This window comes from Schistocerca nitens, chromosome 1 (genome assembly GCF_023898315.1).
Source record: "Schistocerca nitens isolate TAMUIC-IGC-003100 chromosome 1, iqSchNite1.1, whole genome shotgun sequence".
Lineage (NCBI taxonomy): Eukaryota > Metazoa > Arthropoda > Insecta > Orthoptera > Acrididae > Schistocerca > Schistocerca nitens.
Window position 1 is genome coordinate 473,505,934 of NC_064614.1, and position 20,643 is coordinate 473,526,576.

At 42.6% G+C, this 20,643-nt stretch overlaps 1 protein-coding gene across 1 annotated transcript in view; it reads right to left on the reverse strand.

The window, feature by feature from the left end:
- The window catches only part of LOC126251949 (aminopeptidase N-like), a 278,934-nt gene that overhangs the window by 246,907 nt on the left and 11,384 nt on the right, over nucleotides 1-20,643 (reverse strand). The window contains exons 2-5 of the mRNA XM_049952717.1: nucleotides 16,193-16,284; nucleotides 7,671-7,933; nucleotides 4,132-4,326; nucleotides 3,745-3,789 (exon numbers count right to left, since the gene is read on the reverse strand). Coding sequence (XP_049808674.1) covers nucleotides 3,745-3,789; nucleotides 4,132-4,326; nucleotides 7,671-7,933; nucleotides 16,193-16,267 — 578 coding nt within the window. The 5' untranslated portion in view covers nucleotides 16,268-16,284. The remainder of the gene's footprint in view (nucleotides 1-3,744; nucleotides 3,790-4,131; nucleotides 4,327-7,670; nucleotides 7,934-16,192; nucleotides 16,285-20,643) is intronic.

Below are 20,643 nucleotides of genomic sequence, written 5' to 3' on the forward strand. Positions count from 1 at the left end.
ACTAAAACAAGTTTGTTAAACCGGAACTGAACAGCAGTTGCACAGCTAAGGCATGTCTCAATGCCACGCTTCTACAACATATGTGACTGCCTGCAGCCCTATCGACTTCCGCGTAGAAATAAGTGGCTGTTTCTAGAAGCCTCCAGCGAACTGTTAAACTGGATAACATGCGTAACGGATGGAGCGAATGAAACTGTTGTAACATGTAAAACAAACGTACACTGTTTTAATGCGTTGATATATTCTAAATCTAAAGTTTTGTTCAAATTTTTGGGTAGGCTAAGCCTCAAAATACTCTGAAGAGCTCCGCCACTGGTGGGCGGGGAGGGGGGGAGGGGCACGGCGGCTACTAGGCTCTGCCACATTACGACTTTTGAGGCACTTCACATTCATGCAGAAGCGGTTCCGACAGCTGTTTGCGATCGCAAAGTTGAGCAAAATGATTGTGACATTTTACATAAACATTTCGTTTTGCGCCGCACCTTTCATTAATTATTATTATTATTATTATTATTATTATTATTATTATTACAGGTGACGAGGCAGGCATGTATGGATAGTGCCTAGGGAAATAATTTAAATACGACTTATACTCTGTCGACTGGAATGTTGACTGGAATACTCTCTTTCAAATTCTGAAGGTGGCAGGGGTAAAATACAGGGAGCGAAAGGCTATTTACAACTTGTACAGGAAAGCAGATGGCAGTTATAAGAGTCGAGGGACATGAAAGGGAAGTAGTGGTTGGGAAGGGAGTGAGACAGGATTGTCGCCTCTCCCCGATGCTATTCAATCTGTATATTGAGCAAGCAGTAAGAGAAACAAAAGAAACGTTCGGAGTAGGTATTAAAATCCATGGAGAAGAAATAAAAACTTTGAGGTTTGCCGACGACATTGTAATTCTGTCAGACACAGCAAAGGAATTGGAAGAGCAGTTGAACGGAATGGACAGTGTTTTGAAAGGAGGGCATAAGATCAACATCAACAAAAGCAAAACGAGGATAATGGAATGTAGTCGAATTAAGTCGGGTGATGCTGAAGGAATTAGATTAGGAAATGAGACACTTAAAGTAGTAAAGGAGTTTTGCTATTTCGGGAGCAAAATAACTGATGATGGTCAAAGTAGAGAGGATATAAAATGCAGACTGGCAATGGCAAGGAAAGCGTTTCTGAAGAAGAGGAATTTGTTAACATCGAGTATTGATTTAAGTGTCAGGAAGTCGTTTCTGAAAGTATTTGTATGGAGTGTAGCCATGTATGGAAGTGAAACATGGACGATAAATATTTTAGACCAGAAGAGAATAGAAGCTTTCGAAATGTGGTGCTACAGAAGAATGCTGAAGATTAGATGGGTAGATCACATAACTAATGAGGAGGTATTGAATAGAATTGGGGGGAAGAGAAGTTTGTGGCACAACTTGACTAGAAGAAGGGATCGGTTGGTAGGACATGTTCTGAGGCATCAAGGGATCACCGATTTAGTACTAGAGGGCAGCGTGGAGGGTAAAAATCGTAGAGGGAGACCAAGAGATGAATACATTAAGCAGATTCAGAAGGATGTAGGCTGCAGTAAGTACTGGGAGATGAAGAAGCTTGCACAGGATAGAGTAGCATGGAGAGCTGCATCAAACCAGTCTCAGGACTGAAGACCACAACAACAACAACAACTTTGTCGTTGTTGTCTTTTAGCGCTCGTGCTGGCTGGCATCCGGACAGAAAGTTAACAAAAGCACGTTAACATGCTAGTCGGAGTATTTCTCGTTTTTTTTTTTTTTTTTTTTTTTTTCCAAAAGCGATCAGTTCCATAGATCTTTGGCATTTGACATCTACATGTAATGTGTAACATGAAGAGTGCTTGTGTTGGCGTAAGAAAGGGGCTCATCGCGGTAATATTGCTAGGATAAATAACACAAAAACATAAATAAAACAATAAATAAATAACGGGTAAATGAACAGAAATTAACCTCGAAAACTATTAGTACTTCTTTACAACGAACCATTTCAAATTACTCCAAGTAAAAAGTGCAAAGGAATCTCGTCCTGGTTTTAATAGCGATGTTTCCTTACTAGTGCACTTTACTGTAACAAGTAAATGCGTACATTTTAACCATATTCTTTATAGCATATTTAGCAAGAAAATAATTTATAAATCAAGAATGAACTTTTTGTGAAAATAGTAACAGTTTTGTCAGGAAGTTCCACATTAGAGAGCACACCGCTGCAGCGTGAATGATTCAACGTCCAAAAAAACAGACTTCCCAGTGCACTATATACACTCCTGGAAATGGAAAAAAGAACACATTGACACCGGTGTGTCAGACCCACCATACTTGCTCCGGACACTGCGAGAGGGCTGTACAAGCAATGATCACACGCACGGCACAGCGGACACACCAGGAACCGCGGTGTTGGCCGTCGAATGGCGCTAGCTGCGCAGCATTTGTGCACCGCCGCCGTCAGTGTCAGCCAGTTTGCCGTGGCATACGGAGCTCCATCGCAGTCTTTAACACTGGTAGCATGCCGCGACAGCGTGGACGTGAACCGTATGTGCAGTTGACGGACTTTGAGCGAGGGCGTATAGTGGGCATGCGGGAGGCCGGGTGGACGTACCGCCGAATTGCTCAACACGTGGGGCGTGAGGTCTCCACAGTACATCGATGTTGTCGCCAGTGGTCGGCGGAAGGTGCACGTGCCCGTCGACCTGGGACCGGACCGCAGCGACGCACGGATGCACACCAAGACCGTACGATCCTACGCAGTGCCGTAGGGGACCGCACCGCCACTTCCCAGCAAATTAGGGACACTGTTGCTCCTGGGGTATCGGCGAGGACCATTCGCAACCGTCTCCATGAAGCTGGGCTACGGTCCCGCACACCGTTAGGCCGTCTTCCGCTCACGCCCCAACATCGTGCAGCCCGCCTCCAGTGGTGTCGCGACAGGCGTGAATGGAGGGACGAATGGAGACGTGTCGTCTTCAGCGATGAGAGTCGCTTCTGCCTTGGTGCCAATGATGGTCGTATGCGTGTTTGGCGCCGTGCAGGTGAGCGCCACAATCAGGACTGCATACGACCGAGGCACACAGGGCCAACACCGGGCATCATGGTGTGGGGAGCGATCTCCTACACCGGCCGTACACCACTGGTGATCGTCGAGGGGACACTGAATAGTGCACGGTACATCCAAACCGTCATCGAACCCATCGTTCTACCATTCCTAGACCGGCAAGGGAACTTGCTGTTCCAACAGGACAATGCACGTCCGCATGTATCCCGTGCCACCCAACGTGCTCTAGAAGGTGTAAGTCAACTACCCTGGCCAGCAAGATCTCCGGATCTGTCCCCCATTGAGCATGTTTGGGACTGGATGAAGCGTCGTCTCACGCGGTCTGCACGTCCAGCACGAACGCTGGTCCAACTGAGGCGCCAGGTGGAAATGGCATGGCAAGCCGTTCCACAGGACTACATCCAGCATCTCTACGATCGTCTCCATGGGAGAATAGCAGCCTGCATTGCTGCGAAAGGTGGATATACACTGTACTAGTGCCGACATTGTGCATGCTCTGTTGCCTGTGTCTATGTGCCTGTGGTTCTGTCAATGTGATCATGTGATGTATCTGACCCCAGGAATGTGTCAATAAAGTTTCCCCTTCCTGGGACAATGAATTCACGGTGTTCTTATTTCAATTTCCAGGAGTGTATGATGAAAGACAATCAGTAAGGTACGCTTTTACATACAAATATACATACCTCTCAGTAAAATCTCCACGCTTGTCGGTAGTGTTCACGTCCGCCCTGTAATATTCGTTAATATAAATTAATAATAGCTTGTGACCATCGTAAAGTAGGCATGATTAGTGCTATGACAATGGCTAATGCTTATCATTTGGATTCCTTACATTTACACCGGTTAATTGATGTCGTTACTAAAGTGTTGACGTATACGTAGGATACGTAAAGAATCAGTAATGCATTTAGACCCTTAAATAATCAGTGGCATGCTGCCTGAAACGGTTATATAGCAGACAAGTTTTAGGTTTGGAGATACGTGGCTATTATAGTATCTCTGAATTTAAGTATCATAAGCAGTCTGTATAAAAAAAATATATTGAATTTACATTAAGACCTAAAACGTACTCTTCATCGGAGCACTCGTCAGAATAGCTGTCGAAGTACATGGCCTCTTGACAGCTCCCATTCCTAAGGTCACTCGCAAACTCCAATGTCAGCTGATAGAGTTTTCCTTGTTGCAGTAGATCAGACAGTTTTACCTCACACCATTCCTTAGGTGACCCTCGTCGTACCTCCACGACGGACACTCTTTTTATTGGCCTGTTGAATAAAGTGTGTTCTTACTCCATGTATCAAGTCAATCAGAGAAGAGCCAACAACAGAACCTTTCTTAAAAAGAAGTAATATTCGTAAATTCATGCAACAATGTTTGAAGCATGCGTGAATTGGCCACAAACTGTAAATTAAAGAACTTGTAGTACTACACTGAAAGAAGAGTGATAAATTTGCTACGAGAAATACTTGCTCACATCGATAGGTAATTTCATGCTATTTTTCGGTTTCTCACTTTTATGATTAATTCTATTTTCTAATGACTTCTATCTCGTACCAGTGATTGAATCTTGACTCATCTTCGGTTATTAATAATTTACATTTGATTTGAGGTAGTGCCACTGATAAAATAATGAAGCAGGCAACGCAACACTGGGGAAATATATAAGCACAAGTTTGATACCGTTTCGATTTTTAGTGGCAAAGCTTTAATTCACGTTACCTGCAGTCTGAAATTCCATCATGTTTACAAGGGAAAGTCGTCATCAGTATTACTCCTGGCACAAAATTTATGTACAGGGTGTCTCAGTTGGAATGGTCAATATTGATGGATATGACAGGAACGATCGTTCGAAGTAAAAAAGAGTAGTAAGGAAGGGCTCTAAAACGAATACCTTAAGAGCTATGAACACATCTTCATCTTCGATACTGTGAACGAGTCTCCTCCTTATTATTCTTAAAAAAATCAGTTTCGCCGAGATTGCTTTTAAATATTTTAAATGATTATCGGTTTCGAAAGATCTGTGCTGTCATCATTGGGTCTTGTAACATACTAGCTGAAGTTCATGATCTGTACGAGCCTGCAAGCCGCATAGTGATGTTGCGTCATTTTACAATAAAAGGCAGCAAGGAACATCAGCATGTCAAATATAATATAACAGTAATATAAACACAAATCATGTTGTGCTAATGTCCTATCGCACTCATTCACCTGACACCGTAATTATCGCCATTTAGTGAACGGGTGCACTAGAACATAGCACACTATAACTTAAGTTTTATATGTGTATTATGCTATATTTGCCATGCTCATGTTTCTTGCTGACTTATTGTAAAATAATGCAACATCACTATGTGGCTTGCAACCTTGTAAAGAACATGAACTTCAGTTAATATGTTACAAGATCCGATGCTGGCAGCACAGATCTATCGAAACCGGTAATCAATACAACGATTTACAAGGAATCTCGGCGAAACTTATTTTTTAAGAATAGTATAACAATTTAGATCGCCTACAACAGTTGGCGCAATGTCAGACATATATTAATCTAATCTACTCACTTTGCTTCCATGTTTTGCGAAGTGGTAGCATGGGCTAATACAAAAAAGAAATGTCCAGTAAACATGGATTCTAAAGCACTTGCCTTAAGAGCTATGAGAACTTGCCCATCTTCGCTACTGTGAAACACATCTCTTCTACTGAACAAGTGCATTTTGGAGCCCATGTTTACTGGACATATACCTGAATACTGGCCATCCCCAACTGATACACCCTGTATAATACGAGGGTTGCCTAAAAAGTAAAGCGCCGCATTTTTTTTCCTGATCCGAAAACAATGCTACGAATGCGAAACGTTACGTATGTATTCTTTGAAGTCTCCCGATTGAGCGCGCCAAGTTTCCATCACTTCCGAGAGATAGCGTTGCTGCAGGACAGTTTCAAAATGGCGTCTGTAGGAGATGTACGTCACAAGCAACGTGCTGTCATTGAATTTCTCACTGCAGAGAAAGAAACTGTGGTCAATGTTCATAAATGCTTGTGCAAACTCAATGGAGCATTTGCTGTCGACAGAAGTATAGTTAGTCACTGGCCACAGAGGGTGAGGTCATCAGAAGGTGGTTCGGCAGAGGTCCACGATTTACAGCGGTCGGGGAGACCATCCACGGCTGTCGCACCTGACATGTTGCACCAAGCTGATATTGTCATTCATTAAAGGATGCCATTCGTGGAAGACGTTTTGAGGACGACGAGGAGGTGATTCACACAGTGAAGCAATGGCTTCGCTTCCAGGACAAGGATTGTACCGACACGGCATACACGCCCTTGTTTCGCGCTGGAGGAAGGCCATAGAACGGGATGGAGATTAGGATGTGTAGATAAAACACCATGCTTTCATGTGGGTAATTCTCATTATGTTCAATAAAGAATTGTTGAAGAAAAAAATGTTCTGGTCAACGCTCGTAGTATGACACTGTCCGTTGTAATGGTTTCCTGGGCACTTTGCCTAGGTCGGTTTTGCACTGCTGTTAAAGACATCTAATGAAGTTGCACTTTGGTACGACTCTGGGGACTATTTGTGTTTGCTAGCATATTACCAGAAGCATTGTTGTTGATATTATCACAGTACACAGCGGCGGTCCGCCTATAACGTCTCCGGCCAGTGCGGTCTGGCTGCCAGGAGCAGCCTGCGCTCATTACAGAGTTTGGCTGGTACTCTGAAAGGGACTTTCGAGCGTGTGGTGTGATCTCAGTGATAGTGGTCTCAACACTGCGGCAGTTACTGGCAAAACGCTCCCTACTTCCTAGGCGGTTGACTGCATAAGTAATTCTACTCCCGTCATTATACTTTTCAGTAAAAGGATGACAGAAAAGAATACTTACACCGTACGAAGACTGTAGTCATGATGGCAGGCAGAAGAAAACATATCGCGACTATGGATACCAGTGTGATTTCTGTGTTGTAGCGTACCGGTTACGTTATTACTAGGGGACTAGGCCTAGTGGACACGATTCATTAATCGAGTTTAATGTATCCAGAAGGCTCACTTGTCACTTGTAAGGGAACGGTTTAACCTGAAGGAAAAAGGAGAGGATAATCTAAGTCCCGACAAGAGAGTGAGCAGGCTCAGAGAAGCAATGGATAGGGCTATGCCAACTGTCAGAGACTAATGATTTCAGTTAGGTAACTTAAGAAAGGACGTCCGCATGCGTTGCAAGTCGTGCCTTCCAAACATAGGCGAGAGAGACAGAGAGAGAGAGAGAGAGAGAGAGGGAGGGAGGGAGGGAGAGAGAGAAGAACGTTTGAGAATTTAAGTCGTGTCACCTATACTCGTCAAAATGGTTCAAATAGCTCTGAGCACTATGGGACTTAATATCTGAGGTCACCAGTCCCCTAGAACTTAGAACTACTTAAACCTAACTAACCTAAGGACATCACACACAGCCATGCCCGAGGCAGGATTCGAACCTGCGACCGTAGCAGTCGCGCGGTTCCAGACTGAAGCGCCTAGAACCGCTCGGCCACTCCAGCCGGCTATACTCGGCAAATATACAGCAAACATGCTTGTCAGTTTACAATATTTCATGCAACTGTATAAATAATAAAGCCTACCTGTACTCTCCAAAACTATCCGCTGGGTCAATGACTGATATGTCCGCTTTTGAAATACTCAAGTTGTCTCCAGCATTTAGAATCACAGTGTTCGTTGGTGTGAGACATGAAATGTTGACCTCTACTCGGCCTTGGAAATATCCTTTCTGAGGGATAGGCTGCAGCCAAACGTGGTAGCCCACCGGAATCACATGCCGTGGCAGAAGGGGGCTTTCTTCGATTCCACGTGGGACGCTCAGCGCGCGTTTTCTGCGATTGTGGTTCTGAAATCGCATCCTCCTTATTTTAACTGTCAGTCTCATTGAACATAGAAAGCAGCCAATAAAAATACTAAAATAGTAGCTGCCGTGAAAAGTGTTAGAGTTTTCAAGACACTAAATTAATTTTCAAATATTATTAATCTTTATATTCAGTTATATATTCAATAGATGTGTGATTTACGCAGGGTGGAGAGAAGGCACGGAGGAGTTATAATTGTGAATAACAATTTTGTTTATGATTAGTTTACATTGATAATTAACACGCTAAAAACCAATAGTGAGAAACTTCCCGTCCTTCCTCAGACAATACTTCAAACAAAAGAAGAGAGAAAAGAATAAATTAAAAGGTTATTCACAGTTATAATCTCTTCTTGACTTTTGGCCCACTCTCTATTAGAAAGGTGATTTCCACACTGTCGTCTACTTTCAAGACCATGCGAGTTAAGTAAGATTGACAACAAAAGAGTGGTAAAAAGAAAACTACAGGAGAGCTTCTGTAAAGTTTGGAAGGTAGGAGACGAGATACTGGCAGAAGTAAAGCTGTGAGTACCGGGCGTGAGTCGTGCTTCGGTAGCTCAGTTGGTAGAGCGCTTACCCGCGACAGGCAAAGGTCCCGAGTTCGAGTCTCGGTCGGGCACACAGTTTTAATCTGCCAGGAAGTTTCATATCAGCGCACACTCCGCTGCAGAGTGAAAATCTCATTCTGGAGGTTAATTATGTTTATAGACAGTTCACCCACTCCCGGAATCGAGAATCAGACACGATTTTTAGCTGTTATAGACACTGATACTCGCAAGATGCCGGTCCCAGGGATTTCAAGACTTTCGAGAATGTTTTAATTTCAAGTTTGAACTCGGGAATCAGATGACAAAAGAAATACTTTTTGTGTGATGTAACTACAAATTCACAATTTTCTGATTTCTTTCCTTTAGTTGTACTGTGAAACCTTGCTTCAATGGGTCTTAATGTGCGAGTTTATCAGTATCAAAATACGCGACGTAAATGGCCATAACCTTTGACTTACAAGCTTAAAATTTTGCACCGCCAGTGTCATGTAGACCTTGGTGTGTAATCCCTGTGATAGCATTACATACCCTCTCTACTCGTAATGTTTTATTTTGTTCCATCCCTTCGTCATCGGTGCTTCACTTTATTTGTCAGGTAATGGCTCAAATGGCTCTGAGCACTATGGGACTTAACTTCTGAGGTCATCAATCCCCTAGAACTTAGAACTACTTAAACCTAACTAACCTAAGGACATCACACACATCCATGCCCGAGGCAGGATTCGAACCTGCGACCGTAGCGGTAGCGCGGTTGCAGACTGTAGCGCCTACAACCGCTCGGCCACCATGGCCGGCTGTCAGGTAATGAATTCCATACATAATCACAGGTAGAACACACTGCAATAATGTGTATATTATTGGATTTTATCAATAAATATACATGTTACTGAACACTGAAAAGTGGCGTTCTTTGTGTGATACTTTTACCAATCTGAAGTCTTGTATACTCTGTTTAGCATGTCATGTCTTTTGTCTACTCCCTCTTCCAGCGCCAGGTGTCCCATCATATTTCTCTTTAACTTGTCTCATTTTCTTGCTACGTCTGTTCCAGAGACTCCTTTCCTCACGTACTTTTTAGTAATTATTTATTTCATACTTCATCGGTACACTCAATTTTCAGCATTCTTCGATACCACAAAATTTCAGAAACTTTCTGTTTCTTCTCCTGCAGACTTTGCATCGTCGATTTTTCACTTGTAAACAACGCTGTACTCGAAATGTACATTTTCAGGGTCTACTTCCTCAGGTAGGTATCAATATATAATGTGTAAGGGCCTGACGGAGTGACCGAGCGGTTCTAGGCGCTTCAGTCTGGAAGCGCGCGACCGCTACGATCGCAGGTTCGAATCCTGCCTCGGGCATGGATGTGTGTGAAGTCATTAGGTTAGTTAGGTTGAAGTAGTTCTAAGTTCTAAGGGACTGATGACCTCAGAAGTTAAGTCCCATAGTGCTCAGAGCCATTTGAGCCATTTTGATGTGCAAGACGTTTGTAGATGAACTGTTTTTTTTTCCCTCTGTACTTTTATTCTGATAACTTCCTTGCTTCGGCCATGCTGGGCGTTATTGCTTCCTAGGTAAGAGAATATCTTCACTTCTTTAAATTATGTTCCGATTCCAGTTTTTACGTTCTTGTTTTGTTTATCCATTATTATATTATTAATCGGCTATGCCAGCTCACGGTTCATGGTTCACTGTCCTAGATGCAGACAGACAATCTCATGACTTCCAGGGCAACTGAATTTTAGTATTCCATGTAATTATGGACCAAATTTAGTAATTTAAAATGCTGCTGTAATTTAATCATTAAGTGGCATAATCTTAATTTACAGTTTAACACAGTAAGACAAGTATTGCTATCGGAAACTGTGTATAGATCTTGAATCAGCGTTAAGTTGCGGCGCGCAAATTATCCAGATTATATTCATGCGCTGTTTGAGAATTAGAGCACTTAGTGACTTCCAATAAGCTTTACACATAATTTCAAATATTTACGAAACTTTTCCTCGCTAATAGCACCCTCCCTCCCAAAATAAACAATAATGGGAAGGAAAAAAATCCTCGCTTACCAAATTTTCGCAGTACATGCAGTAAAACTTCAGCGTCACTCATTATGTTTTAATTTGTTTCTTCTCTACCTTTAACTCTGTTCGCAACACATTTTAAAGGTGGTACGCACATATACCACTGAACGTACTTGCAACATTGTATCACCATATGACACAAAGTTCAGGAGATATGACGTCATGAAAAACTAGCTTCTTCATAAAATGAAGGGCAAATTACCAAGGCTACATGCATCGAGTATTCGATAATGAGAGTACTTGGCGATTTCTAACAAACTTCACAGACAATTTGAAACCTTTTCTAAACCTCCTCTCGCTTACATGCTTAACGTCAAAAATTTAACACATTAACTTATGTGGAAAGTAATGAGATGTTTGAAGCTATATAATACATGTGAGATTGATTCTTCAAAGAATCGTTGGTTTATTGATTCCGTACTAAGCAGGCTGTCCATTCCTCTCAAAAGGTCTAGTAAGTCTCTCTTACCGTTGGCCAGAAAGGCTAGCCGGGCGGGGTAGAAGAGCGGTCATAGGCGCCTTGTCAAAGTTGGCGCGGTTCCCCCACGTCGGAGGTTCGAGTCCTCCCTCGGGGATAGGTATGTGTGTTGTCCTTAGCGTAAGTTAATTTAAGTTAGATTAAGTAGTGTGTAAGCTTAGGGACCGATGACCTCCACATGTTTGGTCCCATAAGACCTTACCACAAATTTCCAAATTTTCAGAAAGGCTAAGTCGCCTATGGAGCTAAGCATTGAAATAGATCCCCTTGCATGTTTGTTTTCCTTTCGAAATTTTGTTCCACTTATTTCATTGCTTTTTCTACGTAGAAGTTGCCCAAAACAGGCGATAACCTACAGCACTGCCTTATACCTTTCCTAACACGAACGCGGCTTCGTTGAACCGCCACGTTTCTTACTCCATTAGTGTTTATTCATCTGCCTCCGTAACTGCGCTCAGTTACACGGTTCAGTATCATTAACGTAACCACCGCGTATCTTCGAGGTCAACGTTTAACAACCACTCACAGTCACCAGGTGCGGAAACGGAGTGATTTATCTGACGTCGAGAAGGGCATGAACATTGGAAACACTTCCGCAACGGTTAAGTATGTAAGCTGCTCGCATGTCGCCATAGTTAAAGTACACCGTGAATTGCAAAATGGCGCCATGGAACATCGGTGTCGAGGCAACTGTGGTACACCACGGGCCATAGAAGACAGGGGCGAACGACGGCTGCGGACATGTGTACTGGCGAGTAGACATGCAACTGTTGAACAACTGTGTGCCACATGACGGCTAGAATTTGCACGCCATTATCGCGATTGGACGTCCTCTTAGTGGGTGCCAAGTGGCATTTTCAGATGAATCGCGTTTAATGTTCCGTGGGACAGTTGCCTATTGACGCGTACGGCGCGGATTTTTTTTTTTTTTTTTTTTTTTTGCCTTTGAGTGTGTACTCAATTTAGCCATCGGCAACACATAGTGACAATGTACACATAATTGAATAAACAAACACAGAAATGCATATTTACAAGAATAAAAAGCTTAACTGTTACAGTTTTGTACATAATGTTTTAAAAATTGAATTGAATTGGAAAATAATTAAAAGTGTCTTGGCTTACAATTCACACCAATTCTGAAATATCTTCATCAGCAAGACATATTTATAATTTACGTACACCATTAAAACCTACAGATTGGAACCAGTACTCTTGATGAAGTTAACTATCACTTTATATAGACGAACGTCTTTAGTACACAAAAGAGAAGAAGCTGATTGAGGAAGATAGTAGCAATGTCTTCAGAAAGACCAACCGTTCACGGTCAAATTTGGGGCACATAAATAAGATGTGGTTGACATCAGCTTCCGACTCAGGATCACACTCACGTGCTGGTGAACTGTAAACGTTGATCCAATGTAGATGTTATGGGAAAGAGGCATGCTTGAAGCGGAATCTTATGATGGTAGAAATCGTGGATCGGTCCAGGTGTGTCCTCATGAACCACGGCTGTGAAGGAATCCGAGGTTGTAGCACTGCGTAATAACCGCCTTTTGTCTGTTGAGAAACGTTCCACATTTCCTGCCATTGTTGTCCTGCGTGATCCTTGACTTCACGTAAGTAGTCTGTATAAGGAAGGTGCAGATACAGGACGGTGCCTAAGGTTGCCGCTTGTTTGGCTAATGCATCAACTTCATCATTATAGAGGATACCAGAGTGGGAACGTACCCACAACAAATGTATCGTCCGGCCCCGGCGCGGATTTCCTGAAATCAAACACCATGCAACAATCGTCGGAAGGGTCTAGGTCGGAGATGGGGCGTTATGGTCTGGGGAATGTTTCGTGGGACTTTCTCCTTGATCTCGACATCCTCGATGGGACAAAGGATCACCACAATGATGCATCAGTCCTTGGGGGCTATATTCAGGCTTCTGACAGGTTGTCACATTAATGTGGTTGTGCAGTGTATTTCGCATTACACTGCCGAAGAAGGATCATAGGAAGGTATACAATTTTTCTTCAATCTCTAGTCCACTACCAAACGCAACAGAATTGCTTCTCTAGTAACTTTTTCATTCCTGAAACCAAAATGATTTTCGTCCAGTAAGTCTTCAATTATTCTTTCTATTCTTTTATATATTGTTCTGGCTAGTTGTTTCCAAGTATAGCTTTTTAAACTAAGCGGTCCGATAGTTTTCATGTTCATCCGCACCTGCCTTATTTAGCGATCTGATGATCATGGTTTTTCTGGAAATTTCGTGTTAAGTCCTCATCTTCATATATTTTGGCACCAACTGAAATAACCTTCTATGTTATGTTATGTTAACCGGGGACCTAGAAACGACGGAGAGGCTCAGTCCCCGCCGCAGCCGCAGTGGTCCGCAACCCTACGGCGGCTACCGCAGTCCACTTCACCCCTCCGCCGCCCCACAACGAACCCAGGGTTATTGTGCGTTCGGTCCCCGGTGTAGCCCCCAGGGAACGTCTCACACCAGACGAGTGTAACCCCTATGTTTGCGTGATAAGGTAATGGTGGTGTACGCGTACGTGGAGAACTTGGTCGCGCAGCAATCGCCGACATAGTGTAGCTGAGGCGGAATAAGGGGAACGAGCCCGCATTTGCCGAGGCAGATGGAAAACCGCCCAAAAACCATCCATAGACTGGCTGGCTCACCGGACCTCGACACAAATCCGCCGGCCGGATTCGTGCCGTGGACCGGCGCTCCTTCCCGCCCGGAAAGACGTGCGTTAGACCGCATGGCCAATCGGGCGGGCCTTGAAATAACCTTCTAGGTCCTATATCTCTATAGATTTCAATAATTTTATGCCATCCGCTCCTGCTGCCTTCTTTGAGCTGAGATCATTCAGAGTTCTGCCGAACTCAGACATCATCATTAGATCATCTATTTCTCCCATATCAACTTCGTCCTTGTCTTATATCACAGTTAATCTCCATTGTACAGGTCATCCGCTTGCCATTTCATCAACGTTTAACAGAGGTTTCTCCATTTACGCCACGTCAAGTTACGTTTAATCTTAATGTACGCCGTATCGCCTTTTCCTAAAACATGTCTTTGTCAATATCCTGATATTTTCCTCTCATCTACCTTGATTTAGCCTTATAGTAATTTTTGTTAGTTTCTTTCTAAAACTATCTATACTGCTGTCTTCTCACCTCAGTCCGCAGCTCGTGGTCACGTGGTAGCGAACACGGGGTCCCAAGTTAGATTCCCGGCGGGATCAGGGATTCTCACCTGCCTCGATATGACTGGGTATTGTTGTGTCGTCTTCATCATCGTCATTCATCCCCATTACGGTCGGAGGAAGGCAATGGCAAACCATCTCCGCCAGTACCTTGCCTAGTACAGCGGTGCGGGTCTCCCGCATCGTCCCGTAAGCTATGTCAAGAAGTATGGGACTTCATCATCTCATCTCAAGCTCAAGATTCGCACATATTCTCCATCTATCCATAATCCGAGTATTTACTGCTTTATCAATGCCTGCTTCGCTTCTTCTTTAACTACAGCTGTCTTGACGTAATGCCTGCTGGTTTTTGACTCGTGATTTTCTTTAACGACTTCACTGGCGTCTCGCTGCCGGACAAGAGTCGAGCCTGCCGCAGGGGACTGTGTGTGTGCAGCTGTTGCCCAAATGCCTGAGGGATTATCTTTGGTTATTACCGCTGTGGTTCTCCTCTTGCTACCTGCACCGTTAGTTCGCAGCAGCACCGGAAATTTGCGTTCGTTTACCTTGACGCTCTCTTTTTTCATGTTGAAACTACTGTCATTTTTGTGAATTTCTATGGACTCCTTCAACAAGCGGGCGTCGTAGCTCTTCTCCACAGGGAGAACCTGTTTGTTGGTGGATTTTACTATGTGGTCAGTCTCAAACACCGCCCGTTCCTCTACGGCCGATTTCTCCACTCCTTCCAAAATGCAGTAACGTTGATGTTCAGCAATCCTGGTTTTCGCGTATCGTAGACATTTCCACACACGCACGTTGCGGTATACTCCCAGCACTGCGAGTGGATTATTTTCGTTCTTTCTCATCTGAAACAGTGTTTAATCTTCTTGGTAGTTCTGCAAATAGTCTTTACTCCGTCTTTGCCCAACATATGGCCGATTCTGTCCGTCACCTACCGTACCCGACATACCTTCTTCCCACTTGTCAGTTTTTCAAGTGTTATTTTCGCGACACTTCTTATGCAACCTGTGGAGACCCTTTGCTCCGCAGGACGCATTCCAGGTGTAGAATCTCACGGCCGAGGTGCTGCCCCTCACATATTTATCTTGTGTCTATTACTCATTCCCCTTTCCTAGCTCGGGTGACGATTTCACAGTTTGTGCAGGTATCTGTCCCTGTGTGTCGCTTTTCGATACATTCTGTGATTCAGGTTCTGACCATTCCTCGTAACCAGCACATCTGAAAAAGATCGGTATCGGTCCTTTGTTACCTCCATAGTAAATTTTATGTTGACATGGAGACTGTTCAGGTGTCTTAGGAAGTCATTGAGTTATTCCTCAGCATGGTTCCATACGACAAAGGAGTACGTTTCTCACATCTTCGATAAAAAAGGTGCCAAATCCAGCACCTGCCTCACCAAATGCTCTACAAGGAAATTGTGAACCACTGAACTAAGAGGGCTATCCATGGTGACGCCTTCCAGCTGTCCGCAGAAATCACCATTCCTCATAAAGTAGCTGATGGTAAGAGAGCAATGAAAGAGGTTGATGACACCCTGTGGAAAATGGAAACGGTCTGCTTCCAATACTCATTTGTGTGGTAAACACATGTCGACGACGCCTTCGTCAAGTGGAGTTATGCAACCCGGTTGAGGGATCTAACATTCCAACTTCCGATACGTAGAACGTCAGTTTTGTTCCTCCTGATGATGATATTCTTTCCTGACGGCGATGTATAAAATATACTTAGTTTATCTCTTAAAGCAATGTTTACACTTTTCTAAATCACATTATTGCAAGAAAATTGTTTTAAAAGTTAGTTCGTCTTCACAGTAGTTACACAGTGACAAATTAATTTTGAAATACTCTCTGACATTCGCGAAGAAGAGACAATAATAATAATGACTGATTTATTTCTAATCTAAGAGAATAATGAGACGACGTTTTTACTCACTCCAAAATCATCCGGAAAGAGGCCAGACGCTGCAATTGCGCATACTAGCGCAATAATAAAAGCGTGCAGCTGCATGGTCCACGCTTTGTTTGCTGAAAAGTAAAATAATGCAAAACTTAGTTATTGATGTAATGTAGAGCTTTTTTGGTAACTAGCACCCATCGCAGGAAACAATAGGATGTGATAAAAGTCCCGAACCCATTCCTAATGGCAAGCCACAAGAAATATTTTTACACCAGTCGAAATTACTGGCAGGAATTGACAACTTGTCCCTGAAATCGATCAGTTATTACTGTCTTCTCAGTTGACAATTAGAGTCTCAGCAGGCACTGGTGACAAACGACAAAATTAAAAAGAAGTATCGAAACTGACTATAAAACTGTCAGCTGCACTTTTATCTGAGTGGTGATAATTTTAACGTTGGGAATACTGCTGTCACTCAAGTTCCAAGGACCACTCCTATGAAACGACGAAACAGTACATTAAAAGAACTTAACACCAGTTGTAATGAATTTGGATTAAGATAAATGTGAAAATGACTAACGCAATTTTTATGACCCTGTCAAAGAAGGTAAAAGTGAAAATTTCTCATGAGTTAGTGGAACATGAGTTAGTGGAACAAGTTGATAATTTTAGGTACCTAGGATGCCAATAGCCAGTAACATGACAAGTAATCAAATAGTATTTTCTGATGTGCGGTAAATGCAGAATTAAGAAAAAGATCAGTGAAATGTTTTGTATTTAGTTTTTAATGGATTGTACCGAAACACGCAGCGGAGAAAGGAGAATTGGTGAGAGGATTTTAAGATATGGACATGGAGAGGAATGGAAGACGTAAAATGGAGAGATAAAATGAGAAATGAGGTTCTATTACACAGGATGGGTGAGAAAAGACACGCACAGAAACCAGTTAAGAGGAGGAAAAGAAACTGACGGCGTTATGTGATGAGAAGAGGCTGCATAATAAAGGTTTCGATCGAAGAAAAGCAAAATTTATGACAGGTTGAAGAATTTCAGACGAAGTGATAGCCAACATGTAAGACACTGAATTTTGCTATTTCTTGAGGTGGGTGTGAAGGCATCCGTGACTCGTAGAGCAAAATAAAGAGTAAATTTGCGACTGGCTGCTGTAATTGGTCGTATAAGTGTCAGAAATATCAGCTCATTGAAGAGAGTTCTGGAAATCTGCCAAAAGGCATGCATCCGACCAAAAGGTACATTACTGTAACGTCAATCACAGTAATGTGAGAGAACTCTAATTCGTAGGTACATCGAGCAGACCACAGCAGAAAAAATAAAGTACCTACTGTTCCCAGTATGTAAAACAATATTGGACTCAGAAAGAAATAACAACACAAAGCGGAAAGCCTCTCTACATAAGAATATCGTTAAGGGCGATAATGACCCTATGTCACATTTTAGAGAGAAGACCTGTAAAAGAATCTAATTCACGGTGGATTGTGAAGGCAGCAGTTCATAAGCAATTTGTAATTACAGCTGGAAGTGAAAATTAAATATAAATGGGAAAAATACATTTTCCCCGCGCAACTCAGTACAACAAGACATTCAGGCAACATTGGGAACTCAGGTAACACATCGGGAATAAATCTTTCAGTCTACAGTGGACTGTGAAACATTCTGGCACATTAAAACTGTGCGCGAACGGGGACTCAATCCCAGAAGGCAAGGTGTCGTGTTCGAATCTGGGTTTGGCGCACATTATCGCTGAGAAACTTTCAATTTCTACATCTTCAATTAGCCAATAATAATTTATTAAATCCTTGTTAGTGCTTTCTTTTTCTTATTGTTGCCTTGATGTAGCGCATCGCATTTAGTGAAATCATATAAACATTATGCTACAAAATATAACACATTAGAAAACGATGCATAATATAGGAACCTGGAAAGGAATGCCAGTGTATGTGACACAATTTTTATAACGGGCAACAAATTCTGCTTTTAAAATTCAAGCCCACAAGAAAAACAATTACAGCTTAAAAACTAAAAACGCACAATACAGTGATTTTCCAGAGTATTTGTATAAAGAATAAATATAATCTCAGTTGAATTTAGTGGTGACACACTCACCAACAAATATGAACGATGAACCTAACGATTGTGACGAAATTCCGAGTCTACAGCATTTCCTCAGTTACTGCCAGACTAGTTTTTCACGACACTCAAGCGAAAACTAAGCAGGCGCTGCTGCTCGTCGTCAGAAATAATTGCTGTAACTCAAGTGTCTGGGTGTTTGCCAATTCTTACAATGATACAACCTAACAAGACGAAACGGTCTGAATTACACACCGCCAGATGCCCTTCAAATCAGGAGAAGCAGACTGCGTAAATGTGACGACCCATCTCGAAACTGGCTTAAACTGCGTTCATCATGCAATAAAAATTAGAAACTATGTGATGTGATATTGATTCTTTTTGAGGTAAATATGTGAATGTCGTACGGAAATGTTGGCCACGATGTCTCACAGTTAGCTCTGCCATCGAGTGAAATGGATGTTCTTCCACCGCACACGATGGCTCCTTTCCTTGCGGATATCAGATGTGTATCTTATGTGTGTTCTTGGAGCGTAGGTGAGTGTAATGGATACGTATATAGTGTAGTGTTATGTTTGTGTCGTATGATGATGATGACAGAAGACAGAGAGTGAAAGCACATTGCCTACATTTATAAGGTGATTAGTGTCTTGGCTTGCCCGTCTAAATGTCTAAGTTCAATCATAGTTACTAGAACTATGTAGACTAACAATCATGCTCCTGGAAAACTGAGGGCTTCCAAAAAAAACGAAGCACTCGAATTCTGCTCATAAGCGTTTTCAAAAGAGGTCGAACAATTGAACAGAGTTTCAGGGCAACCAACTGCCAACGTGGTGGGAAACTCTCCCTAGGCGATTGAATAAGCAACGACGAAATGAGTAAGCTTACAGAAGCGTTGTTTTGGACTGAAGAAAAGACGCAGAACCTTAATATCAGGATGATCACTTGGTGGAAAATACTGCGGAAAGGAAATAGCCCCCTTTCGTATCTTCTCAGGAAAGTTACCAGGAGAAGGATGACTGAACCTTGGGCACTGCGAATCATGAGTTGAGTCTCAGTTTGACTGTTGGAGGGAAGTAACGGGCACATGAAAGAAAGACAGAATGAAATTAACATTTTTGAGTTCATCTTCTTCTGACTGGCCCGCTACGAATTCCTCTCACAGGCAAGCCTCTTCATATCAGCGTAGCACTAGCATCCTGCGTCCCAAATTACCTGTTGGGTATATTCCATTGTCTGTCTTCTGCTACAATTTTTACCATCTACAGCTCCCTATTGTACCATGGACGTTATTCCTTAATGCCATAGGACATGTCCTATCAGTCTGTTATTTCTTCTTGCAAATGCGTTTCACATATTTCTCTCTCCTTCCTGATTCTGGGAAGAACCTCTACATTTCTTCGCTGGTCAATCCACCTAATTTTCAACATCTGAAACGCTTCGTTTCTATTCCGGTTTACACACAGTGGTATGCTGCAAACGCACATATTTTGAAATTTCTTCTTCAAATTAAGGCCAATATTACATATAAGTATGCTTCATTTGGCCGAGGATGATTTCTTTCACTATGTTAGTCGGCTTTTTATGTCCTTCTTGCTTCGTTCGTCATCTGTTATTTTGCTTCCAAGGTAGCAGAACCCCTTCAGTTCTTCAGTTCTTCCACCAATTTTGATGGTAAGTTTGTCACTAATCTCATTTCTGCTGCACTTCAGTATTTTCGCCTATCTTCGGTTTATCCTCGATCCATATACCGTTCCCAGTAGACTCTTTATTCCATTCGACGTATCCTGTAATTCTTCCTCTTGTGTCTTAATTTTTCTAAAGTCTTGCTTCCATTATTATGCGCAAGGTTACAGCCGCCTCTCTGGTGCCTTTGCCTTTCCTAAATCCAAACAGCTCGTCATTTAACAAATCCTCAGTTTTCTTTCCTGTTCTTTTGTACAGTATTCCTGCAAGCAACTTGAATGCAAGAGCTGTTAGGCTGTCAGCGCGATAGTTTTCGCACTTATCTGGCCTTGGTGTCTTTGGGATGCTGTTGATGATATTTTCGAAATGTCTGATGATACGTCTCCATACTCGTAGATTCTACAAACCAAAGTGAACAATCCTTTGTTTACCACTTTCCCTATGATTTTATAAATTACGACGGAATGTTATCTATGCCTGTCACCTTACTTGATCACAAGTCTTCCAAAACTGTTAAACTCTGACTTTAATGTTGGATCCCCTATGTCTTCCGTATTGACTCTCGTTTCTTCTTCTATCAAGTCATTAGACTGTTCCTTCCCCTCGTAGAGAATTTCACCGAAAGTTGTTCCAACTTTTTTATATGTTGTTGAATCAGTCTTCCCGAAAACCGGTTCTTTTTTTATTTCTCCCCATTTTTTCTGCAGCCATTT